General features: G+C 55.1%; 1 protein-coding gene across 8 annotated transcripts; it reads right to left on the bottom strand.

Annotated features, from left to right (window-relative positions):
* USP2 (ubiquitin specific peptidase 2) lies at positions 719–26,224 on the bottom strand. 8 transcript variants are annotated; one of them, XM_018059659.1, is made up of 15 exons: positions 23,901–23,982; positions 22,235–22,468; positions 17,040–17,857; positions 16,634–16,819; positions 5,317–5,367; positions 4,673–4,796; positions 4,393–4,504; positions 4,177–4,287; positions 3,954–4,018; positions 3,660–3,763; positions 3,492–3,572; positions 3,278–3,356; positions 2,983–3,090; positions 2,674–2,794; positions 719–2,472 (listed from the first exon to the last, which is right to left on the bottom strand). In XM_018059659.1, exons 3-15 carry the CDS (start codon positions 17,814–17,816, stop codon positions 2,385–2,387), a joined length of 2,007 nt encoding a protein of 668 aa, XP_017915148.1. In that variant the 5' UTR covers positions 17,817–17,857; positions 22,235–22,468; positions 23,901–23,982; the 3' UTR covers positions 719–2,384. The 8 variants fall into 8 exon arrangements, with proteins under 8 accessions (XP_017915148.1, XP_013824983.1, XP_005689603.1 ...); XM_013969529.2 differs by having other exon boundaries at positions 22,260–22,468; XM_005689546.3 differs by lacking the exons at positions 22,235–22,468; positions 23,901–23,982 and adding an exon at positions 26,019–26,224.

Genomic DNA, 27,515 nt, shown 5'->3' with positions numbered 1-27,515 from the left:
AAGTCCCTGGGGGTGCCAAGGAGGTCCTTCCTCCAAGAAGTTCAATCTGGTGATGTCTTGACAACAGTAGAGAACAATTTTAATGTAAACGCAGCTGTTTCCAGGTATTAGTGGGGCACGTTGAGATGTTTCATTATGAGGACCAGGCCTTGATCACTCCACATCCAGGCACAGGCCACTCTGCTCTCAGAGCAAACCATGCTGTCTGTATTCAGCCTCTGCTGGAGACCTGTCTTGGCTTGTCATGGGTCTGTAGAGGGACCCGAGTTGTCAACAGAGAACCACCAGGGTGCCCATACCAGCAGTTAAAAACCAGACAGACCATTTAGAGAGAGGTCTGTTAGAGATTTCCTCGGTGTGAAGCCAGGGTTGTGGTTACATGGGAGAAACACGCTGAGGTGTTCAGAAGTGGTAATAGGATGCCTCACCCACTAAATGTTTTGCCCCAAAGAATAAAGTGTATATACATAAACAAATGTGGCAAAAAGTTAAAATATCGGTGAATCCAGATGAGGAATATTGTGTTCAAAATATGTACTACTCTGGCTTTTTTAAAAAACAGAATTGAGAAGTTTAAGCTAAAAAGTAGGTAGTTTACTTTTTCTAGAACTTGGAATTTACAACCTGGTTGAAGCAGTAAGATATCTGGCCACTGATAGGCTAGGAGCACTTCCTGGGTTCGGACCCCTCCCAAATCAAGAGTCCATCACTTACCAGCTTATTTCTCAAAGCTATGATTTATTCTGTACAAGGTTCCACTGTACATCACACATTCATCTACTCTTGCTTACACGGTAAACAAGTGTATACACCAGCCCTTTGGCTCAGGTTCACAGGTCTTCCCTGGAGAAGGATGTCAGGCCAGTTAGACTCAGGGTGTCTTATTCTGCGGCCTCCTGGAAGCGCTGGAGAGTTCTGCCCTCGAGGGGCACAGGCAGGGCCCAGCTGTGTGGGTGTGCAGGGTACGCCACCCACAGAGCTCTGGGCCTTGGTGCTGAACAGCTTTTCTCTCTGGGACAAGAGTTTTGCCCGACGACTTAAGAGCAAAATCAAGCCCATGGGGAAGAACCATACAACTGAGGCAAGATGTCCCCAGACACCCAGGCTCCAGCTCCCAGGCTGAACTCCAGACTGATGCCAAGGGGAGCTGGGGGTGGCATGGGCATCCCTGAGAAACTCGGTCCAAAGGGCCTATGTCAGGAGGCTCTGAGAAGGGGGGCGGGGCAGGGAGGCTGGGGAGAAGGAGCAAGTTAAGGGGAATAAATTAAAGGTGAGAGCAGCTCAAGGATCAGGGGCTCGTGCTATCCTTCCAACAGCTGGGGAGTAGACCAGGGCTGGGTTAGAGGAAGCTGCGGGAAGAACTTGATACACTATCAGAAGAATTTCCTCTTACCTACTCTCCTCTTCACCTCTGCAGTGCGGAACGAGCCAGGGGCCGTGGATGTGACCCCGAGCTCCCTGGCAGCTCTGGACATGGCACTGGGGAAGAGGGAAGAGGCTGAGGGATATTTCAGGGAGGGGCAGTTACCCCCTGGTCCCCAAACACTATAAGGCACAATTCTTGGAGGCAACTAGATTCCATCCAAAACATTAAAAAAAAAAAAACAACAACAACCTGTCAGATCCCAGGTCTACTGTGGCTGTGCTTGGGCCTGGCCAACTCCCACCTAGCACCACTGGGGGCTAGCACTAGAAAAGTTGTACTTGTAGAATTAAAAAAAAAAAAAAAAAGACCAGCACAACATCCCAGCTGTGAAGAGGTGTGAAAGAGAGCATCTCCAGTCTGAAAACTTTAGTTACGGTAATTAAAAAAAAAAGTTGGGCTTTTAAAAATCAAAAACAGCTTTTTTCAAAGATGTCCCCTCATCTGTCCCCCTGGAGTTAGCAGCCTTAAGAGGGCTCTTGGCTCATGGGTGTTTTTCTTGCTCCTGGAAGGGTGAAGCGGGGTCCAGGTAAAGACGGGCAGCATTCCAGGCAGCAATCCTCCCAGCAGGCTCCAGGGGGCGCTGTGTTCTCAGGAGGCCGGGGCTGGGCCAAGGCCAGTGGACCCGAGGACAAGGATCTTCTCCCCACAGAAGGCTGCGGTTTATCACACATGGGAAAAGAACCACGCGCTTACAAATGCAGACATGAGAAGTCGAGGGCACCGTGCTGGCTCGGTCTGCGTCCTGCCAATCTTCCCTACCAGGCGGGGCTCGGGGGCACCGGGCTCCCCGCTCCAGGCTCTGGCCAGGCTGCAGCAACTCCTGCTCTGCAGCTTCACTTTCCTTTATTTTCCTCTTATTTGTCAGGACTTTTTTTTTTGCCTTTTTTTGGTCTTTTTAAAAATACTTAGGTTGTGGGGCCACCACGGGGAAGGGAGGATGGGATGTAGCTCCTCGTTGCTACATGCGGGAGGGTGGACTGGCCAACTCGTAGAAGAGCAGGTAGGCGTCGCTGGTACGCACTTGGCTGGAGGACATGGGGGAGACACTGCGGAGAGAGCAGGACAGGTCAGCCTGGCAGCCTGGGGGGCCGGGGACGCGCAGCCGGGGCAGCATGAGGGCCCGTCTCTGACCTATCGGACGCCCGGGGCCATCTCCTTCTGGAGAGCCTTCTGCTGGGCAGCGCCACACCTCTGGGCCCTGCCCGCTACTGCTTGAGGGACGGGTGCCCGCCCGAGGCCCGTCTCACCTGGAGTCGTTGAACGTGTGCCACTCGCCCGTCACCGGACTCCGGCAGTAGGCTGTGTAGTGGCCGCCCATGGTGGTTCCGGAGTGATTGGACACCGCGTACAGGTTGTAAACAGCGTGGTCTGAAGAGGAAGCCTGAGGTGTCAAGCCCCAGGGTGTCCCTTGGGCCCTCTCCTCCTGCCCTCCCAGTCCTGCGTCTCCTCCCAGTTTCCACCTCTCTCCTCAGCCGCTTCCCGCCACCTTGGGGCCTCCCATCTGCAGCTCAGACACCCGTGCCTTGGTTCTGTGCTTCCAGCTCAGAAACGCTTACTGGTGTTTTCTGAGGCAAATTCCCTCAAGTCCAGGTCTCTTAGTGGGAAATTCACAAATGCTGTAAGCTTGCTGGTTCGTATCCTGGATTCTGAGAACCGCTTCAGATCTGGTGTTGGCGTGAGTCAAGGACAGAGTCAGAATAGGAGACACAGCCCCTGAGGGTGACTACACGTCTCAGGAAGTCGAGGAGGGGAGAGCCCAGCGAGTTTTCTTGTCCTACCCTGCTGGCCCTCAGCCGGCCCCCAGTCCTCACTCTCTAACGTCAGCCCCTGCCCTGACCATCTGAAGGATACGGAGCACCAAGATCTTTGGGAACCTCTGGATGGAGAACTTCTTTATACACCGTTTTCTGGCTCGGCAGTGACAGCACGTCTGAAAGATATAACAGGACAGAGCTGGGAAGGACTCATGTGTGAGGCCAACGGCCGAATGCAGCAATTCCTAGGCTGGTCTACCCCTAAGGGGGCTCCGGGAGATGTGCCCTCACTGCCACAGAGGGTGACGTACCGGCTTTTCATCGCCATCAAGCACGTCCTCTTTGGTGAAGAGCCTCATGCAGTCCATTAACGTCACCTCAGGATAACCTCGCTAGGAGAGAGAAGAGAGGGGTCAGAGGTCAACGAAATGAAAGGGTAAGAGCAAGAGTTTCAGAACTGGGGCGACAGGGGTGCCTACCTTAGTAATGGGCAGAGAGAGGTCCCAAAAGGGATCAAAGACCGTGGAACAGTAGCCACAATCAGTGCACGTCAGGGAGCTCTTCAGCTGCCCAACAAAGAGATCTGGGGAAGAGACGGACACACGGCGCCTAAAGGCCACGGCTCCTTTCTCACTGCTCCCACCTCAGTCCCCTGGGGGCTGGGCACTGGGAAGCTGGAGGGGTCCTGGGAGAACGGGCTTCTCATGCTCTGCTCAGGCCAAGCAAACAGGGAAGGCAGACAACCCACCCCCACCCCCCTTGCTTGCACTCACCCCCGATCCGACTGTCCTCCCGTTCTAGATACTTTCTCCACATCTGGCGCCCTTTCTCATCGTCACTAGGACCCAGAGAGAGGAACAGAATTGGGTCAGACCTCAAACCGTGATAGGTGTAAAGGCCTAGCCATCTAAATCCTTAATATCCAAAATTCTTCTGAAATCATTATCCCCAAACAAGTTCCCATAGTTCGGGCCCCAGCCCTCTCCTCCTACTTACGGCAGATGGTCGAGGTTTTCAGTGTTGGACTTGGGCCTCGCTGTGACCCGGTTCACCTCATTGTGCAGCCCGTCCAGAAGGAAGCGAAGAAACTCCTGAGCATCCTGCTGACTGAACGTGAAGAGAAGGGAGTTAAGCGACACCTCTGGTCCCTCAAATCTGCTACTGCCGCCACCCACTCTGGGGGGGGGGGGAACACGTCCCCAAGGCCCTTACTTATAGCCGACGAAGCGCGGTGCGTATCTCTGGATCTGGGTTTTGAACTCAGAGGGGCTCACCACGTCATTGGGGGATGAGGTCCATATGGTCTGGATTAGTTTTGCAAACTCTATAGGAAGAAGAAAAGGGTAGAGGGGGGCGTGGAGGATAGCTGAGCCATTTTCTCTATTCTGTAGAGTCCCAACAGAAAGAAGCCAGAGGAAGAGAAATGGGAGAGAAGCATGTAACCCTCGACTCCTACAGTAGCGTGGAAAGGTGTCCAGAGCCAGGCCCTCACCTTCCATGAGGGCCGTGTGTGCACGGCTGCTGTGGCTGAGGTCCCGCAGGTAGAGCCGCTGCAGGCAGTAGTCTCTCAGCTCCCGCGTGTTGCTCAGGCACTGGAGAATGGAGTTCATGAAGCACTGTGGGAGACCACTAGACGTCAGTAGCGGAACAAAGACCCCTGGCTGGCATGTCTAGTTACCTAACACTCAGAGCCCTCTGGTATACCTGGCCTACAAGTGAGCCTCAAGCCTCCCATAGCCTCAAGTTCCTCTTTCTGTAAGTCACAGTGTTGAAGTGAGGCAAATCCCCACTGCTGGCATGGGTGAAGTAACTGGTTATTTACTACAGAGGTGTACAAAAGAGTATCGGGCAGCTGGACAGAGTGGGTGGGAAGTGATGGATGTCCTGGGGGAGAAGGATCCAAGAAAGTGACTAAGGTATCAGTTAAAAGGGCGACTGCCCTTTAGCAGTGCTTCCTGCTTGGGTGGGGGTGAGGCAGAGCCCAGCAACTCTGTAAAACATCAGCCAGGAAGGACAGGTACCAACTGGCCTAGGGGGTAGGGAGTTAGCTGTAGCCAGCATCATCTCGTTAGACAGTCCCAGTTGAGATGGGACTGAGTCCCACCTTGGGAAAGAAGTTGGCTGGGGAGAACTCACCGTGTTCCCAAGGTTTCGAAGACCAGCCAGACCCTGGGCGCTCTTAGAATTCTGTAAGCAAAGAACATGAGGCATATTCAGGCTGAAGGAAGAGGCCTGGCCTACGTTAGGTTCTCTCTGCAACGTTCTGCCAGTTGTAGCCACTAGCCTCAGGCCACACACATGACCCTCTCTCTTCAACTTTAATCTACTTTACATTGTAGGAAAGAGGGGTACGGAATGCCTGTCATTTTCAACACATGACAAAAACATTCCTCAAGATTTTGCTTTCTTTTCTTATGTGGTTTTGCTTTCTTTAACTGACATGTAATTACCCTCCCATCCTTTATGTTAATACTTTTCATTCTCTGCCATATTGGAGACTGGACATTAGAAGCCAGAGACTAGGAATTCATATACCTGATTCTGACAGATTTCAGGTCCCAGATCCAGGCACTCTCTCAAATGACCTACATTTGTACTCTGAGATGTCTGATATCTAAAGCAGCTGTCATAATGAGCACTTCATGGAGGTCTTCAAAAGTTCAATGACAAAACATCTAAACTGAGTTTAGATCTTCAGCTGGGGAAAAGCTCCAGTCGGCCTGCCATTCTGAACTGCCAGAGACAGGTGGAATTCCTTCCAGCTGAGCTCAGCTCCTGAGGGCTGTTTAGAGCCTGGGAGAATCCTCCCTGCCTGGTTCAGGTTTCAACATCCTGATCGGCCACTGGCTGGGAATCCTTCTGATGGCAGCTTGCGGCCAAGCAGAGGTCAGCACCTGGCTGAAGGTGCTACTCTTGCTCCTGTACTTCTCGTGGAGGCTGGTGAGGGGGTGGGAGAGTGAACAGGACTCTGAGCATTGTTTGTCCAGGTCTCTTGGCTAATCCTGGCCCAACCTCCAAGAAGTCAAATAACCTTTCGGCTCAAAGGGTTAAAGCATCAGCATACAGATGAGCCTGCTACTCTCTTTCTTGGGGAGGGGACCGGGAGCAGGCAACTCTGGAGCAACACTGGCTGGGGCATGCGTGGGGCCAGCTCAACCCTGATCAGAACAGGAGCCTGAAATAACTCAGCTAAAATTACTCATGCCGTGTGCTGTCAGCAGCTCAAAGCCCATGAGGTTGTCAGCATAGGGGGGTGGGGTGGGGAGAGGAAGGCTGAAGGAGGGCTTTTCTCAGGAATTGCCCTGCTGATCCCCGCCCCCCCCCCCCAAGTAAGACGATCCCTCCTTGCCAGTTATTAGGTCTAACACTCACAGGTAGGGAGGGAAATACCTAAACCAGCAGGCAGACCTGCTGTCCACCTGCAGCTAGAAAGAAAAGCCTATTGGCAGCAGGTGGGGTACAAGCATCACTGAAGATCAGCAGTGCATGGTCCCAAACATGACATTTAAATCTTATTTTTATGACAATCTAAACCCTGATGTTCCAGTCAGTGGGCCACAACAGATAATTCCCTGGACAAAGACCTTATCAGCGTTTGGAAGGAGACCTGGGGCTCAACAGAAACACTCAAGTCTGTGTTGCTCATTTGGAACTAAATATTAAAGCCTGCCCACACCTGCATACCTGCTCTTCCTCTCCTAGAATACCCACTCGAACACCTCTTTCCAGCAGTGCTTTTTCAGTTCTACCTCGCACCCCTCCCCCACCTGCCCCTCATGCCTCAGACAACATCTGTCTAAACAGACCACAGAAGCAAAGCATTCTACCGCTGGTGACTGTCACTGTCCACCAAAGTGGGCCCTCGACTGAGACAGCAGTCACGCAGTTGGGGGTGCGGCAATGGGAGGCTGGAGGCGTCTTTCTAATGAAGCATTCCTGTGGTGTTGACACTTCTCTCTCTGAACCAGGGGAGGGCAGGTCAGGAAGAACAGGTCATGATCGGGGTTACTATCCTTAAGAATCTAACCCTATGTCTGGCCTGGCTGGTGGAGGGATGCAGGAGGCTCCTTTAAGGCTTCTTCGCCAGGACCCTCTTAATTCTGGGGGTGGGGGCTGTGCCTTTGTCTAAAATTTCCTGAGCTTGAAAGTGCCTGCCAATTTCCAAGCACTCTGTGTAGAAGGCGGATGGGTATAAGGAGTCAGGGGGTGGGAGTGGAGGGGAGAGCAGGGCTGTTCTCTGCCCAGCCAGATATTCTTCTGCCATGAATAGGAAATCAGGAGCTCCAGGGAAAGTCAGCAGTTTCCATTCCAGAGGGGAACAAAATGTCCCAGGAGTGACCTTTCTTACGGGGAAAACAATCCTACCTCAGGGCTGACAGGGAGAGGCCCAAACTGGAGAAGCTGGGAGAGACCCTGCACACCAGCCTCTCAGCAGGAGAAGGAAATGACTCCAGCTGGGCTGCTGGAGCTCAAGTTGCAAAGAGCTGAGAAAAGTTCGGGGCAAAAACTTCCTTAAAATTAGCCATCAGAAAACCTAATTCGACTCAGGAGCAGCCATTGTTCTAGAAGGCAGGTGCCACCTCTATGGCCAGTAAACAGACAGTATTCACCACCCACTGAAGCAGCGAGAGCCCCGCTGCTATGCGAACATGGAGGAAACATCTGGGAACACGGGCCACAGAAGAAAGGCTGATGGAGGTTTGTGTCCTCACACTTGAGACCCCAGGAAAGGGCTTTTCCGGCTTACTTCACCTGTGCCATGAGGGTCAGCCATGAGTCCTGGCTGCAGCCAAGGAGCCTGGTGTGGCCCTGGCACGGGGCAGTGCACGCACTGCCAACACGGGAGCTTGTGCTGTTACATAAGATCTGTCAAGCTCTGGCCCCTTCTCTCTTCCCCGAGGGGGCAGTGCCCAGCTTTTAGCCCCAGCATCACTCTGGGGCGGCTACATCATTGAAGGGATCCAGTGCCCACCGAGCTGAACTGGGGAGGGGACGGGAGGGAAGGCAAGGGAAGGGACGTTGACCTCTTTCCCTGTCTGCAACTCCTTTGCCCTTCGCGGGGTCAAAGGACCCCTGTTGTCCACCCTCTGGGAGAGGGCGTTTTGCGATGAGTGACGGGGAGGCGGTCCCTTTCCCACCTGCCTTTCTTGCTGGCTTTGGGCCTTGGAGAAGTCACACCCGCAGAGTCCAGCGGGCTGCCCGTTCCCTCACACCCCGAGAACTAGTCAAGGTTACGCTTTTCTGCACCTGTCCGGATAGGTGCCAGGAATTTCGAGCCCAAGAGCCACCTGGTGCTGGGGTCGAGGAGAGGGAGGAGCCAGGGGGACTTGGGGGGGGGGGGCAGGGACCTCAGCAAGGGGGATGGGGCCGCGAGTAAGCGTGAGATCACCTGGGGAGGGGGCATTCCTTGTCGGGAGACCCTGGGAAAGGAGGGGAGGGGGCTGGGAAGAATCTGTGCCTCGGCCGGGCGGGCGCGCGGTGGAAGGGGGCGGGAGGGGAGCACCCCGGTAAGGAGGCAGAACCCCAGCCCTCGGCGTGAGGGTCCCGGAAAAGGGCCCCGCGTACCTTGGCTTTGTTGAGCAGGAGCCCCACGAAGGTGGAGAGCAGCAGGGAAGGGGAGAGCGGGGAGCGCGGCCGCAGCTCCTTGGCGAGGGCGGGAAAGGGGGCGGCGGGGGGCTCCTCGGGCAGGGTTACGGTGTACGAGGTGCGCATGCTGGGGGGCGGGCGGCGGGCTCGGCCCCTCGCCTAACGTTGGCCAATAGGGCGCGGGGGAGTACCGCGAGGTCCCACGGCCCGGACGCCCAGGCCAGCGAGGCCGCCACAGCACGCCGTCCGCGGCGCCCGGCGGTAACCGCTCCGGCGGGCCGACCGCGCGCTCCCGCACCTCAACCTCCCCAGCACGAGCAGCCAACCGACCCGGCGCCGGCTCTCGCGCTCCGGCCGACTGGCGCCCCGCCGCCGCCTCGGGCCGCGCGACGTCATCGCCGGGGCGGGGCCGAGCCCGGCCCCGCCCCACTCGGCCCCGCCCCCGGGCCCCCGGCACGCGGACCGGAGTGAGGCCGCGCCCCCGCGCCTCCACCCCCGGCCCGGCTGCCCCCAGCCCCCATCCGGGACCAGGCGGGCCTGCCCGCGATCGAGACTTGCAGTCCCGGGGGCAGGCCGGACCCGGGCGGGCAGGACCGGAGCGCGGAGCCCGGGAACCACCTCGGGGTTGGGACTCGGGAGAAACTGCTTTTGAGGCCCAAAGAGGACACGTCTCCAAGGCCGAGTATCAGCGGGTGAGCTTCCCCGAGGGCAGCGAAAGATTCCTAACTTTTGGAGGGCTGCAGATCATTTTGAGAACCCGATGAAAGCCCTGTACTCATTTTTTTCAGGAAAAAATGCACCCACGCGCAAACTTTTGCACAACATTCTGGGCGTGTGGGTGGGAGAGGACGACTCACGCCTTCTTGAAGCCCAGTATCCACCCAGTCCGTGAGGGTAAGAGGACCCAAAGGTAGATTTCCTCGGCTTCCGGACGAACTCCCCTCCTCCCTCCAGTCCTAGTTTGGCCCACTATCAAGAAAGGCAATGCCTTGATTTTTTACATGATGACAACAGGTCAGTGTTCCTTTTGGCCTCAGGAAGAAACCTTTTTCTGGCCTCATCTACCCAATTACCCAACTCCATCTCTCTGAGAATCTCAGATTTTGATTTGTTTTTGGGAGGTGGGAAGCAAGTCACAGCACGTGGGGAAACTGGTGCTCAGTTGGTGTGTTGGAGGGAGTGTCCTTCTCTGACCCTAAGGGCAGCAATGCTCGGAGATCAGAGGTCTCTGGGTTTTATTCCTGCTGCTCCACCCGTCTCACCTATCAGGGACCCACACAGAATCTGCCTGGAGAAAGTATCTTGTTTGGAGCTTGACGGCTATTTTTAGCCAGTATTTTTAGCATTTAAAAATACTCTGAGAGGCAGCAGTGTGTGCTGTTACTCATCTGTGGCCTCCTTCTGTTCCTCTTGGCCTGCTCATCCCCACATGTACACGCGCACTGCACACACAACCACAGCCACATGGGGAATATGTCCAGGACACATGTGTGGCTGTACCCCAGGCCTCCCACAGAACAGCACTTCTGTGCTGTGGAGAGAGGAGCACAGACAGTCGCCCCCGTGTTCCTGCCTCGGTGGTGGGAGGAGTGGGCAGGAGGCAGGGGCTTCAGGGCATCCTACTAGGTGGTAAGTGACATTAGAAGAGCAGATCTCCAGTCACTGTCCTTGCTGGGATCAAAGCTGGGCCCTGGACAAGATGCATGCTTTCCCTCCATGCTTCCTTCTTCCTAACCACACCCCTCTGAGCCAGTCCCACACTATCTGCAACAAGGCTTGCATTTCATCACATCACTCCCGTGCCCTGACATACCTGACTCTTCCAGCCAGTCTGGAAGCCTTAGATAGACTTGTCTGTGAGGCTGTGGTCCATAGGCTGGATAGCACCATGGTTACCACCCTCACTCTTCTCTAATCCCCGCTGCCAATCAACCTGCTTTATCACATGCCTTCTCTCCTTTAACAAAACTGTCACCAGTGAAGTACTTACTAAATGCCAGGCACTGCTGAGTGCTTTATATACATTATGCCAGTTAACTTGCATAACAACTCAGGGACAGTGACGCAGTAACTGTTACCTCTGTTTTCTAAATGAAGGATCTTAAGCCCTGAGAGGTCAAACAACTTGCCAGGACTGCAAAGCTGGTACATGGCGGTGTAGGTCTTTGAACCCAAATGGGTCCTACAGCAAAACCCATGCTAGTAACAACTACCAGGAGATTCTGGAATGCCCTTCCTGTTCTCTGTCAATTATCTCCTTGTAAATTCTGCTCAAAATGTTTTCCACAAAGCCTTTTCTAATAAACTCCAAGTTCTAAACATTCCATTATTGTGTACTCCCGGTTTTCTAGCACTGTTTCCACCGTACCAGTTTGTCTTGGTATGTTTATGTTTGTCTTATACATATTTCTAAGACTTCTGTAAATGGTCTGAGCTTGGGTGTTGATTGTACCATTACATTGATACCTCAAGGGCAGGACTGTGAGCTCATCACGAAAGGGGGCCAGACCAAGCGGTGCTGGAAGTCCCATTGAGCCTCAGAAGGTGGGGTCAGTCTGGGTTTGCGTATTGAGTAAGTGATTTGCAGGAAGTGCTGTCAGGCGGCCACCCACTGGTGTGTTTGGCCTGTTTCCCCATGACGTAGGCCAGCTACCCTGGGGACATCATGGCATTCTGCCAGCCTACTCTCTCCCTCTTTCCTGGGATGTAGGAGGTCAGGGGCATTGCTGGGAGCAGGGAGGCCCAGCTGGGGAAGGCTCTTGCATGGGTGCCCTTTGAGAAGTCTGGTTGGAGAGATACAAATGGGGCCCAGTCTCGTCAGGCAGGTGTGATGGCTGCTGGACACGGCCATGAAGAACTGTGGTGATTTCTCAACTAACCAGGACCCCGAGAGACCCTTTCTCCTCAGTGCCGTTTCCTGAAGTGGCATGGGCAAAGCAGACAGTCTTTGGGGATCTGAATCTGGCTCTGGCTCTGTGACTTTTTGCCTCAAACACACTGAGCTAATCTGAGCAGAACTCCTTGCTGGAGCCCAAGACTGCCATTTCTCAGACCCCGTGCTTGGCCTGCCTCCCCTGGCGGTATTTTCTCCCCTCAAATCCCCCCTGGCACGGATGGAGCATTTAAATAAATTAAAGTCAGGTTTGGTTGTGTGAAGACAAGGCTACAAATATCTTGCTTTCTCAGCTGTTAGTGGGCAGCCCAGTCCTAGGTTTAGAAACACGGCTTAAACCCTGCTCCTGCTTGCACCTGCAGTTACCCACGCAAGATGGGACAGACTGGCGGCCTGATTGAACTGGTGGGGGCTCAGGGTCCTTGTTAGGGGTGCGGCTTTCAGCCCTCCAGTGCCCTTGGGGAGGGAGGGCCAGCCAGCTGGACCGAGGTCCCTGGGAAGCTCCTCCTTCCTGCATCACGCAGACCCCAGGAGGCCTAAAGCTCTGTGCTCCCTGGAGCCCCTGGGCAGTCTGGTCTGGACCAGCTGGATTCCAGAGGCCCACACACTTCCCTCTCTCGTTTATGTCTCTGTGTGGGGCGCCAGTTTTACGTCTCCATTGAGGTGAGAAGGTGCAGGGAACCACGTGTGCAGCTCTGGGCCCTGAACATGATGTTCATTTCTGCAGCAGGATGGTCAGTGGAGCGGCTCTCCCACAGGCAGGAACATTTTGCCAGGCTCGGATTAACTCCTGCCTTGCTGAGCCCACCCCCATACTACTTGAACTCACTCACAGAGACATCCATCCAAGAGTGGGTGTGGAGGAAGGAGCAGGGAGCCTGGTGCTGGGCACTGATTGAGAAAATGAGCCTGGGTTAGGCGGCTCCACGGCCACCAGCCAGGTCGCAGTCCACAGCCGGTCTTCAAGGCCTGGAGACATTAGTGTCTTGCTGATTCTGACCACAAACTACAAACCGACTGCTCTTTCTTTCTCAGCAGCTAGGATCAGTCCTGCCATGGGACCCCTCTGTGTGACTTTCCTAGGCCGTGAGCACAGCTTCAGGCCTTCAGGAAGTTTGCCCTCCTCCAGGTGGCCATGTGGGTGAGGACAAGCCCCAGGGTCTCCGGCTGCCAAGCTGGACAAACAGGACAGCAGAGATGCAGTTCAGTGTGGCCGAGTAAACAGTGAGAAGGTCGGGGACAGAGGGAAAGGTCACACTTCTCACCCAGGAGTCCTAGGACAGCCGTCACTGTCCTCCACTTCAGACTAAAACTCCTCCCTTCCCCTCACTGCTTGACAGCAGTCAAGTCCAAAGTCCCACCCAAGAGGAGAATCACATGACCTCATCTTATATAATCTCCCTGTCACTGAACAGCTGGAACCCGAGGCTTTGTGAGATGAGTCAGCAGCCCCCCCAGGGGCAAATAGGATCCAGGTAGTCCAGGTGCCCAGGCCGACTGCTCCTAGCAACAGGTCCCAGGGCAGAGGGCAAGGGTGTGGGAGAGGCCGTGTGAGGGCAAGAGGCTGGGCCGGGCTTCGCATCTGAGTAGTAGGTGCCCAGCCCGTGACTTGTGCTCTGGAGGGCCCTGGGCCAGCTCCCAGCTCTTCTCAGGGAGAGGAGAGGGTGCCCTGGGCAGGGTGAGCGCAGGGCTGAAGCTGGCAGGCAGAACTACCAGGGCTCAGGGGAGAGAGCAGCTGGAGTGGGTGGAGCTGAGGATTAGCATGGATTGTAGGGGTTAAAGCGCAGCCCTGGCAGGGCTCAATGGGAACAGCTTGTCCTTCCATAGGCCCAGGGGAACAAGAGAGGTGGGGTGGAGGGGGGATGTGACCAAGTTGGGGGCTTGGACCCCTGGCTCTCTGCAGGGCCAACGCACCTGGCCTGGCTTGAAGCCCCCACTGTGGGTAGTGAAGGTTTTTTTTCTTAAAAAAAAAAAAACCCAACAATTCCGAACCAACATACAACTCCTCTGCAGTCTATCTGAAGAGGGAGTCTAGGGCACCCTCACTGCCCTAGGCTGACAGCGCACACTCCGTGGACTGGCATCTTGGTGCTTAAGCAAGCCAGCCGTGGATGGGAGGTTTTCAGAATTCTTGTCCCCCTCCACCAGTTCTTCACTCATGCTCAGCTGAGTCTGTGATATTCCAAGTTCATGTGGGCTGTTACTATTAACAGGAGGATTGAGTCTGGTTAGATCTGTTCTATTCCCCGTTGGTCCTGCTTCTTTTGACCTGTCAGCTGCCCAGAGAGCCCGGGGGCCAGGGCTGCCTAGAGGAGTCAGATCTCACCCGGGGCCCTGCCCTAGGATGCACTCTCTCACCTTTGCTCCTCCCGGTGGTGGTCCCCTCCCCCGACTCCAGTCAGCTGCCAAAGGCCCCTTCTTTTCCTGCAGCACCTTTTCCCCCTTGAGTTTAAGGCAGCTCTCCCATTGCATTTTACTGGTTGCAAATTCCTCTGTATCCATGATTTGCTTTGAACCTCATGACATCCCTGGGAAGTGGGCAGGGCAGGCATGACCATTCCCTTTTATGGGTGAGGCAACAGTTCAGATGAGAGGTATCCAAGGTTAAAGAGGCAAAGTGTTCTTCCAGCGGCCAAACTGTTCATCCCAGCCTCGGATGACCTTCTCCCTTTCCCATCACCTATGACACTGAAAAAACACCTAGGGCGGCCTCCTGGTGCAACTATTTTTAGAACTTACTTCCCCAAGCTTCCCAGAGGGCAGGGACCACAGCTCACACCTCTCCTGCACCAACCCCCCACCCCCACCCCCACCACCAAGCACCTGGAAGGCAGAAAGGAGGACTGATATTGATCAAGCACCTACTAAGTGCCAAACCCTTTCACACGACAACCTTTGATTCCACACCAGGATCTCTGAAGTGGGAACTATGATTGCTTTCATTTTACAGAGCAAACAGGTTCAGAAGTTCACGCGTTTCTCTAAGGTTACGCTGCTAGTAAGCTGGACACCATAAAATGAATGAATGAGATGGGAAGAGCCGTTGATGGAGGTCAGAAAAGAAACTGGACCTGGTTCTAGAAAGAAGTGGTCCAGGCCCCATGGACAGGGTGGTTCTCACCCCAGCAAGATGTGATCAGCACCAGAAGCGAGGGTGAGGGTGGTGAGGGGAGAGGAGTGAGGTTAAATCAAGGTCTTACACCGCTGAGCCCAAGAGAAATCTTTCCCAGTTGGTAGTATTGAGCTGACCAGGAAATTTGTTTGGGTTTTTCTGTTATAGAAAAACTCAGACGACCTTTTTCTTGAGGAAGAGCTCAGAGTGAAACGCTAGCTCAGTTGTAGGGCTGCTGGTTACTCCTGTGTGTTGTGAGTTGTTTCTAGACAGGAAAAAAGGGATGTTACAGTGGCTGAGTTTGCCCTGGGTCAACCTGCCCACTTCTCTGAGGTCCTCTTGCAAAACTCCCCTCAGGCTGGCCCTAGGGGAGGAGGTTGGGGCCAGGGTGTCTGCTGTGGAGACTCTAGGGAGGTTTGGGATCTGCCTGTGTGGGAAGGAGGCGGGCCTGCTCTCAGGGGATTGGGGCTGAGAATGGCTCTGTGGTTTAGTCTGTGGAGGGGAGGTTTTCACACCTCAGTGTGCTTGAAGATTACCTGAAAAGCTTGTGAAAAAGGGCCGGAGTATCAGGCCCTATATCCCTAGAGAGTTTGCCTCCAGGGGGTCTGGATGGGGGGCCCCCAGACAATTCAGCACACAGATGATTCTGAAGTAGTCAGTCTGCAGACCCCACTTTTTAGGAACACTGAGCCCCATAAAGAGTCCTTCTGAACAGAGGGAGGGAGCCCCTCAGAAGCCTCTAACACCCAGGCCCCTCCATTGAGAGCCACTTTCTGATTGATTGCCCCTGAGATGAGCAACACCAGACCTGTGCCAGCCAATCACGCTTCAACCCAAGTATGTGCCCCCTGAGAGCGTGTCTCCCCCTGAGGCCGCTCTGTTGTTTGCCATCCCTCGTCCACTCTAGCCCTCCACCGTAGCCAGCCCTGCCTTCTCAGGGTCCGACTGTTGTGGGAGGCACCAGCTTTTGGATCTCTCTTGGCACTTCACAGGGGGTCCAGCAAGGCTGAGATTCTCCAAGCAATGGTATCAATTTGTCCTCTCAGGACCTTTAGTTTTGACAAGCTTCAAGGTCTGTGTCCCAAAGTGCCGCCCCTATCCTGTACCCCTGTTCCGTTTTTCTGGACAAGTCCCCTAAACAGCATTTCTTGCTATGGCATAGCTATTGTTTCTAAAAGACATGTGTCCTAAGAGTAGAAGGGTACATAAAGTAACGAAGATGACAACACCCAGTGCTCCTGCCCAGATGCTTGCCTGTCCTTCTGAATACCCACTCACATACATCCATCCATCTACCTGCTCACTCCCCCGTCTATCCATTCATCCGCCCATATATCTGTTCAACTCCCCCGTCCATCCATCCATTCAACCATCCATGTGATACGCAGGTGAGCCGAATTCTACACTGAGCTAGGTACACAGTGAGGGATCTGGAGATTTGATTTCTTTCTCCTCCTCTGAAAGCTCACCACCTAATGGGTAAACTGATGACTACACAAAAGGAAGAACTGTAGTCAGTGCCCCAGGAGAGGTGTGTCAGGGATCAGATGTGGGTGGGTCATGCCAGCCCTCACTCAAGTCTCCAGCAGAGCCTCTTGCCTTATTTGATCCCAGGCACACTGGAGTAGAAAGAGACTGGATCACCTAAAGCCCTAGACAAGAAGTTCTGCACCATTTTCTCCAAAGACACACGAGAACTACTCCTGTCTAGACCCCTGGTCCGCAGCCAGGTAGCATCCATCAGAGGAGAGATCCTCTTCTCCTGATGTCTTACGTTCCAACGTTAAGCCATGTCTCTGGACTCAGAGATAAAAGCCTGAGCAGGAGGAGAGATGCAGTCAGGGCCAGGGGGCCTCTCTTACCACAGGGCACACTGGTGGTCTGGGGGTCTCAGCATGCAGTCCAGGAGGGGGCAGGGCCTGCAGGGGCCCCAGGCATGTTGGGTGGGAAAGCAGAGGATAAGAGTCGCAGTGTATGTGAGGGTAGCTGGGCGTTTCCAAGAGCACTGCAGGGCCATCGTCGAGTGCACAGGTCGTGGAGTGCATTTCCTGGGGAGAGTGGGAGAGCCCCTGAGCAAAGACATCAAGCCACGAGGGCACCAGCTGTGCTGAGATGACTTCCCTGGTTCGTCCCCACCTGGGCTATAGGAACAGCCACTGTGAGGCCTGGGAAGGAAAACCTCTGTCTGCGATTGTCAAGGTGGAAGCCCTTTCCTCATCAGTGGCTTCCTCCCCAGCCCATCACCAGGTCCCCAAGGAGCAAACTCACCATAGTGTCTCGCCCTGGGGAGCTGGAGCGGCTGGACACAAGGGCCTGGCCCTTGCCCTTCTCCCACAGACTGTAACGGCCACTGGGTCGGTAGGTGGGGCTGAGGACTTCGGGGGCTCGTGAGGGAGGGGTCGGGGTGGGCACCTGAGGTGCGCTGGCCTTGCGCCCATAATTCTCCAGGTAGTCGGCCAGGTACTCGGAGCGGCTGGCCGCCTGGTACAGGCCCTGCAGGGCGCACAGCTCCTTGCGAGTTCGGGCCAGCATGGGGCTGCGGCCCAGGTTCCCAGAGTCCAGCCGGTAGCTATCTGAGGTCCGGAGGCTGGAGAAATCCCGGGCCAGGTCTGACTGACTGTTCGACTTCTTCTGGGTCAGGGTCACCCCCTGGTCGCGGGCACTGACAGGCAGGTAGCTGAGGGAGCTGGTGGTCACTCCATAAGGGAATCCACTGCCCCCACTGAGTCCACTCCCTGAAGGCCGCTCGCTGCCCCGAGTCTGGCTCTCGGCCCGTTTACCACCCCCGATGACATCAGGTCTCAGCAGGGGGCGGCCTCTGTCATAGTCCAGGATGGAGGGGGGGCCATAGGTACGGGGACGGGTGAGATAGCTGGTAGGGGGGCTGGGCTTGAAACCCAGCTTCTCCTTCTCCAGGAAGGAGGCAGCCAGGTTGGTTCCATAGGAAGAGGGAGTGTAGGTGCCATAGCTCGGTTTGGTGAAAGGCGCATCTGTATAACGGGCCGATTCTGTGTAGCGCTTCAGAGTGGAGGAGAGCTGGGACATCCTTCAGGGCGGCACTCGGTGGGGACTGGGAGCCTCATGGGCTGAAAGACAAGGAAAGCAGTTGTCAGAAGGCCCTGCCGGGGGTCAGGCTGCTCCCACTGTGCCTGCTTTCCATTCCTCAGTGGCTTGACCTCAACCAGGGGCCACACTTGTCTGTTTCCAGGAAAGCCACTGGCCCGCCACTGGGACACACCTCTGCATGTGCGTGTGCACCAGTGTGCAGGTCTCCACGCACCCAGGCATTCACACCTCAGGGAGAGCCCCAGAGCTGAGAGGCTTTCCTAAACCACACGGGCAATCAGTCTCAGCACTGCTTGGACTAGACGCTCCCCTCAAAGCCCCTAGCCTGAGAGCAGGGACCGCACCACTGCAGCCCTTCAAGCAACAAATAGTACTCCAGGGACTTCCCCAGTGGTGCAGTGGCTAGGACTCCACACTCCCAATGCAAGGGCCCTGGGCTCGATCTCTGGTCTGGGATCTCCCGTGCCCCAACTAACACCCGATGCAGCGGAATAAACAAAAACAAAAAAGCCCCCAAGAGTATTCCAACCAAAATCCCATCTGCTTCCTCTCCTTGGCTTCTTTCTGCAGGCACCCCCGAGATGAGGGATGCCACCGCCCTCACCGCCTGGATTAAAAACTGCTGGACATTCCAAGAGTTCAGATTACTCCCCTCTTTGGGAGCAATCTTTTGGGAATCTTACACTGTTTAGACAGCATGACGTGAGGATCATTTAGCCAGATCCCTGATGAGGAACAGGAGGCCCATGAGACGAGGAAAGGGGCCTAGGTGTGGGTGGCGGTGGTGATGGGTGGCTGAGAGGAACGCTTGATCTCAGTCTCCAGACCCAATCCCAGAGTGCTTCCCTGGACATGGCCACCTGCTGCGGTGGGGGATCCTCGTGAGGTAGAGCCCACCCTCTGCACTGACCTAAGCTTTCGTTTCTAAGTGGAGTTAGGGCCCTGTGGCCTCCCAGGGCTTCCCCTATTAGTACCCACAGCAAACCGATGGTGATAATGACTTGTGCAAAGGGGGCCCCCTAGAGGCTAAAATCCTGCACTGCAGGCAGCGCTCCTATTTCCACCCGCAGTCCTTGCAGCTGGGGTGGATCTGCTGAAGGAACACGGAACCTCTGAATTGAGTTTTCAAAGGCCGAATGGGTCGACTTTTTTTTTTTTTTAGTTTCACGTCATATATATTTTACCACAAGTGAAAGGGGACATTTCCACATCCATCATCCAATTGAACCTTCCCGCGGGCCTAGGGAGTGGACAGCCACGACCACACTTTACATAGAGGACACCAAAGTGACCGACGTGAAACAGCTACAGCTAGGTCTCACCACGGGGACATCAGATTTGGGAATCTAGCCCAGATTTCCCCTCTGCTGAAACAAGGGTGATCATCAGTTAGGTGCACTGCACCTGTCACCGGCCCGCACTGTCAAGCTTGCTTTAATTGTTGCTACAAAGGACTTGTAGCAACATCCTCCAACTGTTACTCAGACTAAATAGTAAGAGGTCTGCCCAAGCTGTTTTTCAGGAACTTGGAGTAAGCTGTGTCCAAGTGCATGCTCTAGCCAATTAAGACTGGTTAGGACATCCACCACCCCCGCCGGGGGCGTATGAGAGTGTCCCCTCGATGAAGGGTCATCCGTCTCATGTTCTCCGTTGTACGAGTGGAAAAGTGCCACTGACTCGCCCAGGGCCACATGCTAGTAGAGCGAGGACTCGTGTCCATGTCTCTCAGATTTCCAGCCCAGTGCCCCTCCCGCTTTACCTCAACTCACCACCCCCATCAAGTTCAGGCTCACGTGGCGGCCCCCAGAGTCCCTCCACCACTGCAAACCTGCAGGCTTTATCTCTGAAGGAGCCGGAGGGCAAAGGAGGGGTAGGTAAGATCTCTCATTTTCCTTGAGGGTCAACAGGGGCTCTTGGGTGCTCCTGGGGTGGTGGGGTTGCAGAGCCATGCAGGACTCTCAGAGGAGTCTTGCTCCGTGGCTGACTAGCTGGGTGATTCTGCCCTAGTCACTGAATCTCTCTGAGCCCCAATTTCCTCAGCTGCAAAATCAGTATAGTAATCATCATTATGATTCCTACCTCACAGGGTTGTTGCGAGGAATAAATGAGATAATAACATGTGAAAGCTCTCAACAAAGACAGTGGTTATTATCTCCTCTCCCAGCCCTGCCAGGCAGCCCGGCTCCTCCCTTTGTAGGCCTATAATAATGTCGGGGCTGACTGTCTCCTGGCCGGGCCGGCCTCTGACCACAGCCCTGGGCATCAGGGTTCTCCCTGCAGCTCCTAGTGAGATGAGTGGGTCGTGGGCAGAATCTAGCTGTTTGGCAGTCAGTGGCTCAGGCAGCCTACAGCCTGCCCTAGGCTGTAGCCCAGCTCATTAGGGCAGATGGGGCCTGGTGCCAAGCCCCAAGTGCTGAGTGCCTGGCAGAGAGCCCTAGATACTCAGTCCATGTAAGGTATGGGATAGGTTGCAGAGGTGGGAGGTGAGCAGGTGGCACTTTTCATATAGGCCCCAGGATAGAACTTCCAGACTCTGCCAGAGACCTCCAGCCATTTTCAGTCCAGGCTGATGTCAGAAAGGCCTGGCCTATAAATGACCATCCACCCTTATTCCCGTCTGGCCTGGCTGGGGGCTCCTTCAACCAGCCGTGTTCCCACAGCCAGCACAACTTTTACCCCTTTCTAGGAAAAGAGAATGGGAGGAGGGCCTGGTGCAGGGCTGGGGGAACCACAAGCTTCCCTCCCATCTGCTTAGCTTCCTGGGGTCCAGGGGAGGAAGAGGATGAAGGCTGAGGAGGCTAGGGGCGGAGACAGGCAGAGGCTCGGGGTGGGGGTGTGGGACCAGTCCTGCTCTATTTCACTTTGGAGAGCTCCATCAATAATTCAAAGTCACAGAGACTCCAGGTCCCAGGAGCTGGGCTCTGGGACACCGAGCAGCCGATCAGATATGCTCCCCACCCCCACAAGGGCCTGAACTCCTGCCTCCTCCCCACAGGTCTCTCTACCCCTCCCCCCACACGGGGGAATTGGTATTCTGCAGGCAGCGCCCCAAGCTTGCGATCTCTCCGGGCCCTGCTGACGCAGAAGTGCTGGGGCCAGACAGGTACAGCGGACAGGGACAGACGGCCCTGGGATGGCCCACAGGTCGCCCTGGGCAGGATCGGGGCCCATGAGTGGAGCCGCACCACCCGTGGGAGGGCTCCTAAACCCTGCTCTCTCGTCTGCTTCACCTGCCAGACAACTGACGGGCCTCCCTACCACTAACAGCCCCCAGGAAGCTGCCAACTGGCAGAGAGTTCCTCTGTCTGGGGAGAGGGTCCTCACTGCGGCTGAGGCCTGGAGCATGCCTGCCTTCTCCCCCAACCCCCAGTTTCGCTCTTGAGGACAGTGCCAGCACCTTGCAGGTGAGCAGACAGCTTGGGTTGGTGACCCTTGAGTTACCTGGCGTGGCTGTCCCTGGAGGCTGTAGGAGGCACCCTGGGCGGGGAAGCGGACCGGGGCCCTGGCTATAGCTCTGCGGCACAAGACAGGGACAGGACGGGCACTCACATGGCCGCGAGTCTCCTCGTTGCCAAAGGAACGGCCTGAACTGAATGGCTCTTTCATGGGGCAGTGGGAGGCCAGCCGATTGGCTGTGATCCCCCGTGCCCCTCCCTGCCCAGCGTGGGGCCCCTGCTGCCCGACTCCTTTCACTGTTTACCCAGAGCTGGCAAGTACAGGCATGCGGTTCCAGGCAGCACCTCCCCAGGTGCCCGCCACCTTGGACAGTGGGGCAGCCTTCCTGCCAGCCTCCTTGTCTGTGCAGGCTCGCCAGGGCTCTTGGCTCTTCCCTGTTCTGCCACGCTTCCCTTTCTTCCCTCTTGCTTTACTCAGTTTTCCCTTCTTGGGAGGTGTGGAGGGACTTCTCCTGAAAGGACGAGGGAACCAGTTGGCCATCGCCCCGCCAGCAGGTACAGAGCACCCCTGGACCAGGCATCCCACTGGGTACTTCTTAGGCAGCTTGTCATTTTTTCAGCAGCCCAAAGTCCAACACTGAGACAGCCTTCCCAATGCCCCTGGCTTACAAACATCATTTGAAGGTTTAATTTTTTTAAATGTTAAATTGAAATTCAAAATACTTTCATTCAAATAGACAAGAAATTTAAATAGTGAAACAGTCAAGTGAAGCGTTTAGCATTCATATTTCTGAAGTTATTAAAGCTTAAATCAGCACTAAGACTTCTGGGACACCGCATATTAATCACTCACTTAATCCTCATGACTGCCCTGAGCAACAGGTGCTATTATTATGCCCGTGTGCAGATGAGGAAACTAGGGTTTGGAGAGGTGGTGTGGCTCCCCCGGGGTTTGGAGAGGTGGTGTGGCTCCCCCGGGGTCACACTGGGACTGGGACCTACCTGGGCTCTGCCTGCTAACGCCTACCTTGAAGCCAACCCGTCGCCCCCTTCTCTCTTCCCTGAGCTGGCACAGGCTGGGGTTCCTGCAGCATGGGGTGAGGGGGTCCAGGTGTCCACCGTCTAGGCAAAACAGCGTGGCGGGTACAGACTCCCAAAGGAGCTGCCCTTCGAGTTTCCACTGCAGGCAGATGAAAGCGAAGCCAGGCGCAACCTGAGCCCCGGAACAATGCTGATCTGCCGAGAGATGGTCCAGGAGGCCTCCATTTCACCCGTGATGCCAAGCTCCTGCATGTCCCCTGCCTCCTACCCTTGCGGCAGCTTGGCCCACTCCCCAGGGTACCCAGACTAGGTGAGTCAGGGCTTAAAATGAACCCTATCTTCCTGGGGCCACTAGCCCATTACATCAGCCACTGTCATTTCCTGCCGCTCACGTGAAGGGCTCCCTAACCTGCCCAGCCAGGGGAGGGACTTGCTCCCCAGGAATGCCAGGCACTCTTGGCCCCCAGGGTATGGGATGGGTGATGCCCAACATCCCAGGAGCCTTCACGGCCCCTCTCTGCCTAGATCCGCTCTGCTGTCTGGGGTGAAGGCACGCCAGCTTCTGTGGCCTTGCCACTGCCTGGATAGAAAGCCCCCAGCTGGGCTTCAGACATAGGCCTCAGCGGGGTTCAGTCCCTTTCCTCCTATCTGTGTCCGAGGTAGGTGAGTAGGGAATCCCAGGCAGTCCCACAGGTGCTTGGGAACCGTCACAGGGGTGACCTCAGAGCTTCCCAAAGCTGCTTGCTAACAACATCGGAATGAGGCACCGACTGAGACGGCTGACCTTGAAGGGTAAAGTGGGCTGACAGAGGGGCCCTGTCTCCATCTACACTTTCCCACCCACAAGCCCGGCTGCTGGGACACTGCCTAGACACAAGCGTCATCCCCTAGGTCTCGGGATGTCCTGGCAGGAGTGGAACATGTAGGCGGAGGGGGAGGTTGGGGTGGGGGATATTTGCGCTCTCACAGTTCAGGAGTTCTGTTTACTGCTCTCGGATGCCCGGGAGCCTCAGCCTGGAGCTAGCGGCTCTACCTCTTGGGCTGGCACCCTCTGACCCACCAGTTTAGTGCCTGATAGGCCTTGGCCGGGGGTCATCAAGGGGATTGGATCCCTCTCAGTTTCTCTAGATCCCACCAGTTACTCAAGGGCTGGGACGGGCAAAAGAGGTAAAATAAAGAGACTGGAGATTAAAACCAGAATTCCGCCTGGAGGAGAAGAGGTGGGTGGCCTTAACGCAGTGTCTCTTCAGGGTTCTCCTTCATTTGGGTTGGGAGCGGGTGGGCATCTCTATACCTCCAAGAAAAGGCAAAGATATGGGGCCCCCAGACAGTACTGGAATTCTTAAATTCTGTTTTCTAACCACGACTGTCCCAGGCACTCTCCTGGAACCCCTACCCCAGGGGAGAGCCCCAGGCTCCTTCCCTCTCCTCCAGGGCTTCAGCTTCCTCCTCCTGGCCTCCCAGCCCTTGGTTCTGCCCCTGGGTCTTGCCCATAGCACCTCCCAGGCCTGGTGGGGTGGCCTCTCACATGCTCCCCCAAACAGACAGGGATCCCTCAAACAGACAGTCCAGGGCCCTAGGGACAACGGCCCTGTGAATTTCGGATACCAAAGGAGCAGTTACCGACCTGTGTCCGGGGACACTGGGCAGGATCTGGGGGCTTCTCCTTCCCGGGCAGGGCAGGGAGTGCAGTGGCGAGCCCAGAAGCAGGAGTCTGACTTGGGTCGGGTAATCCGGGGCTCAGGTTACTGACTCGATATATATAGTATCTTATCTGACCTCATGGAGATGGCTAGCTCCACTCGCTGGCATTCTGAGCCCAGGGAGAATTAAAGGGGCAGTGGCAGGCCCTCCCTCTTGAGGTGGGTGCCAGGCAAGGAGATCCTAGGAGACTGTTTGCAGGGAGCATTTTGAAATGGAACAGAAGAGGGATTCAAGGGGAAGCAGAACTGGAAAGAGGGTAGAGGGATGGGGGTGGAATTAGGCAAAAATATGGAGAAGGAGGTGTCAGTCACAGAACTAGAGAAGAGGAAGAAGCCCCAGTCCACTTCCTTTAGCTCTGAGATGGAGGAGACCTGGAGGCAGACAGCAGCTCCCTCAAGGACACAGAAGCAGGGAGAGGCAGAAGGGACCTCTCTCAGGTTTCCAGTTCAAGCTCTTTTATAATGGACTTCTAGGCTTGGGCTTGTATTCCAAGTCTTTCCTTTTTATTGCCTCAGAGACATTTAAGCGGTCATTTAAGTGGTCCAAACCTTATTTAGTCTTAGGAGTAATAATAATGATATACCTCATGGAGGTGAGGATTAAATAATGCTTGTTAATTTCCTGGCACATAGTAAGAGTTCAATAAATGATCATCACTACTAGATCGAATACTTCCACTTCTAATTAGTGGTAGCATTTGTCAGGTGAACCTTGCTAGGGAGAAAAGGTTCCTCCAGGCCACCCCGTGGGAGTGCCCTGTTCTCATGTCAGAAAACTGCCATGGTTTTCAGAGCTGATCCATGTCCCATAGCTGGCAAGGCAAATGAGGCTTACCCTATTCCCAGATGTGCAGTCCACCCATCAGAGGAGGGCCAGGCCCACTTGGGCTCTTTCCTTCTCTACCTAGAAAAATATATAGCAAGTGTAGCTTCCCCCAGGCTACCAGGAGCAAGCCTGGCTGCTCTGGAGTGATTCCACTCTACCTGGAGGAGTGTTCAGGATCCCGAGCCTACAGAGCCAGGCTGGCTGGGCAGGGTCACAGGAGGAAGGTGCAGGATTCTGAACCTCTCGGACCTTGGTGCTCTTGTCAGCTCCCAGCTGTTCCTCCTGTTTCTCGATGGCTCTCCCTGGGGACTGGGAGTACCCGGGATGGTGCCTCCACCCTGTCTCAGCAGAGACTACTGACTCAGCTCAGGTCCTGACGATGCACTTCAGAGGACGCCCTCGTCCCCAGCCCTCATTCCAGTCCTCATTCCGACTCCAGTCTGGCATCATCTACAGCATCAAAGGAATGGTGGCTGCTCCAACCCCAGCCCAACCAGCTCTCCTTTCCTCCACTGTACATGTCGGACTCTGGGGACCTTTTCCTGCCTGTGCCTGGGGAGATGAGCATGGGCAGGATCTCAAGCTCAGTTCCATTCTAAGAGCGGCCAGGTCAGGAGGTAGATGCTCCTCCTTAGAGGACAGCCAGAATGGGCTGGCCAGGACTTCCTTAGGCTGTTGAGTATAAGTTACTTGCCTTGGAGCATCGCGTGCCTGATTCTGGTTTGGGATTGGTGAGAATTTCAAAGACGCCTCTTTCTGGTTTGGGATTGGTGGAAAATCTACCCCTTTTCCACTTAACTACTACCCTCCCCCCGACCCCTACCCCTCTTTGGCAAACTGATCAGAGACAAGCCCCCAGGAGCTTTGAGAGGAGGGAGTAAGAAAGCTGCCACGCACACGTGGGGAGGGGTTTGCCAGGGCCCAGGCGTCACTCTCCGCCACATCCCACACAGGGCTCGGAGATACGGTCCTGCCCAAGCAGCGTTTCCTTAGAACACACTGATCAGCACACAGATGGCTCTCCCTGGCACCCTGAGCTGTCGGCTCACACACACAACTGGCACCCACAGCTGGAGATCCTCAGCGCAGCTGGCACTTGCCCTCCATTTCTAGTGCCCATTTTGCCCAGGCGGTCGTTGACACCTCACTCTCAGAGCCTCAAACGGCACTGCCCTCCGTATGCCCTCTTCCCCAGTCTCCGACAGGTGGCACGTACCTGCCTATTCTCTGAGGATGGATGAGTCGAGCCGGGCACAAGCATGGAGCTACCGATGAGTCCCGGCTGGTACTGGAGCGGCGCAGTAAACAGCCGCTGACGCAGAGGGCTCCCTGGCCTCGGCTCTTGCCCGCCTCTACCCCACCTCCGCCGGGGGCCCAGAGAGGACCTCCCCGGGAAATCGGCGCCACCCAGCGGGCTGCCGCCTCATTGCGCCCGGGGCCGGCAAAGCCACACCTCGCGTCTAGCGTCACTGAGACGCGTCACGGCGATTGGCTTGTTCCTATTATGACGTCATCAGGGCCCCGCCCGACCAGGATCTCCCAGGCGACCGACATATACAGAGAACCACGTGGAGAAAAGGCACGCGAGCTTGGAAGGGGTGGTTGGAGTACCTGAAGTGGACCTGAATATGACACGACGGGACAGCTGGAAGGTATTGGGAAAGAGGAAGGGTCACGGGGAGAAGGCTCAGCGTTGAACCGCAGGGCGTACATATTAGCTTTCAGATTTTAGGGAAGGCTAAATGTTCCAGCTCCTTCCCACCCGACTGGGAGAGGGCCAGTTCTTCTGGCTCTTCCCTTCTTCTCTACTCTTTAAGACACTCTCTGCTTATTTTACTAACATGAGACGAGTGACTGGTGGTGTTTTCTGAAGTGGGTAAACGGTGGCACTGGGTCAGTAGCAGAGATTCTCTTTTTGTCTTTCAAGAAAAAGCCAAAGGAAACTTGATTTTTTTGGTCACTTCCATTCTTTGTATATAACTTTCCCCCCTTTCCTCTACTGTGAAGAAAACCACACGGCCAGGTAGACTGGTGCCAAGGCAAGTCCAAGGTTTTCAGTTTCACCTGGACTGTCAGTCCTTCCAAGTGTCCTTAGCTGCTTCTCTTGTTCTCTACAGCTGGCATTTGTCCATTACCACTCTCCCAAGTCCCTCCTTGTCTTCTATTTCCCTGAGGAACTAGAGGCAATCAGGAGGGAAATCCTTAAAGTTCTGCCTACAAACATAGCTGAATTCATTCTTACCTCTGCTCCAGGAGCGGTGAGAGCTGTGTCCCTCTTGTGCAAGAAAAATATCTTCCAGATCGCAGCTCTTGTGTTTCCTATTGTTACCCTCAAACCGGGTTCCCCTTTTGGTGGGTGTCAAGCCAAAAGACACAACCAAGTCAAAAGATCTGGAGAAGGAAGAATTTATTACTTGCAGCAAGGGAGGAGAGTAGATGGGATCTTTCCCCAAGCAGTGTCTCCCTGAACAGCAAAATTGGGGAAGTTTTAAGCTAAGGGTACATGCATATTCATGAGGGATTGAGCAGTGTATGCATATTCACGAAGGGGCTTAAGCAGAATTCCGCATAGAATTGGATCAAAGGTTAACAGCCTTCAGTTTGGTTCAGTCCCTCAGTCACTGACTCTGTGACCCCATGGACTGCAGCACAGCAGACTTCCCTGTCATTCACCAACTACTGGAGCTTGCTCAAACTCATGTCCATTGAGTCG

Source organism: Capra hircus, chromosome 15, assembly GCF_001704415.2.
Source record: "Capra hircus breed San Clemente chromosome 15, ASM170441v1, whole genome shotgun sequence".
NCBI classification, from domain to species: domain Eukaryota; kingdom Metazoa; phylum Chordata; class Mammalia; order Artiodactyla; family Bovidae; genus Capra; species Capra hircus.
The sequence above is the reverse complement of the archived record's forward strand: the minus strand, read 5'-3'. Positions and strand labels throughout refer to the sequence as shown.

What these genes read in the sequence shown, in the direction of transcription:
- USP2 (XM_005689546.3), bottom strand. Translation starts at nt 17,816, where the DNA reads ATGTCCCAGCTCTCCTCCACTCTGAAGCGCTACACAGAATCGGCCCGT. An exon ending in CCCCAGGGCGAGACACTATG is followed by an intron (nt 16,820 to 17,039) that starts GTGAGTTTGCTC and finishes CACTCTCCCCAG; the next exon opens with GAAATGCACTCCACGACCTG. An exon ending in TCTCTCTGCCCATTACTAAG is followed by an intron (nt 3,573 to 3,659) that starts GTAGGCACCCCT and finishes TCTCTCTCCTAG; the next exon opens with CGAGGTTATCCTGAGGTGAC.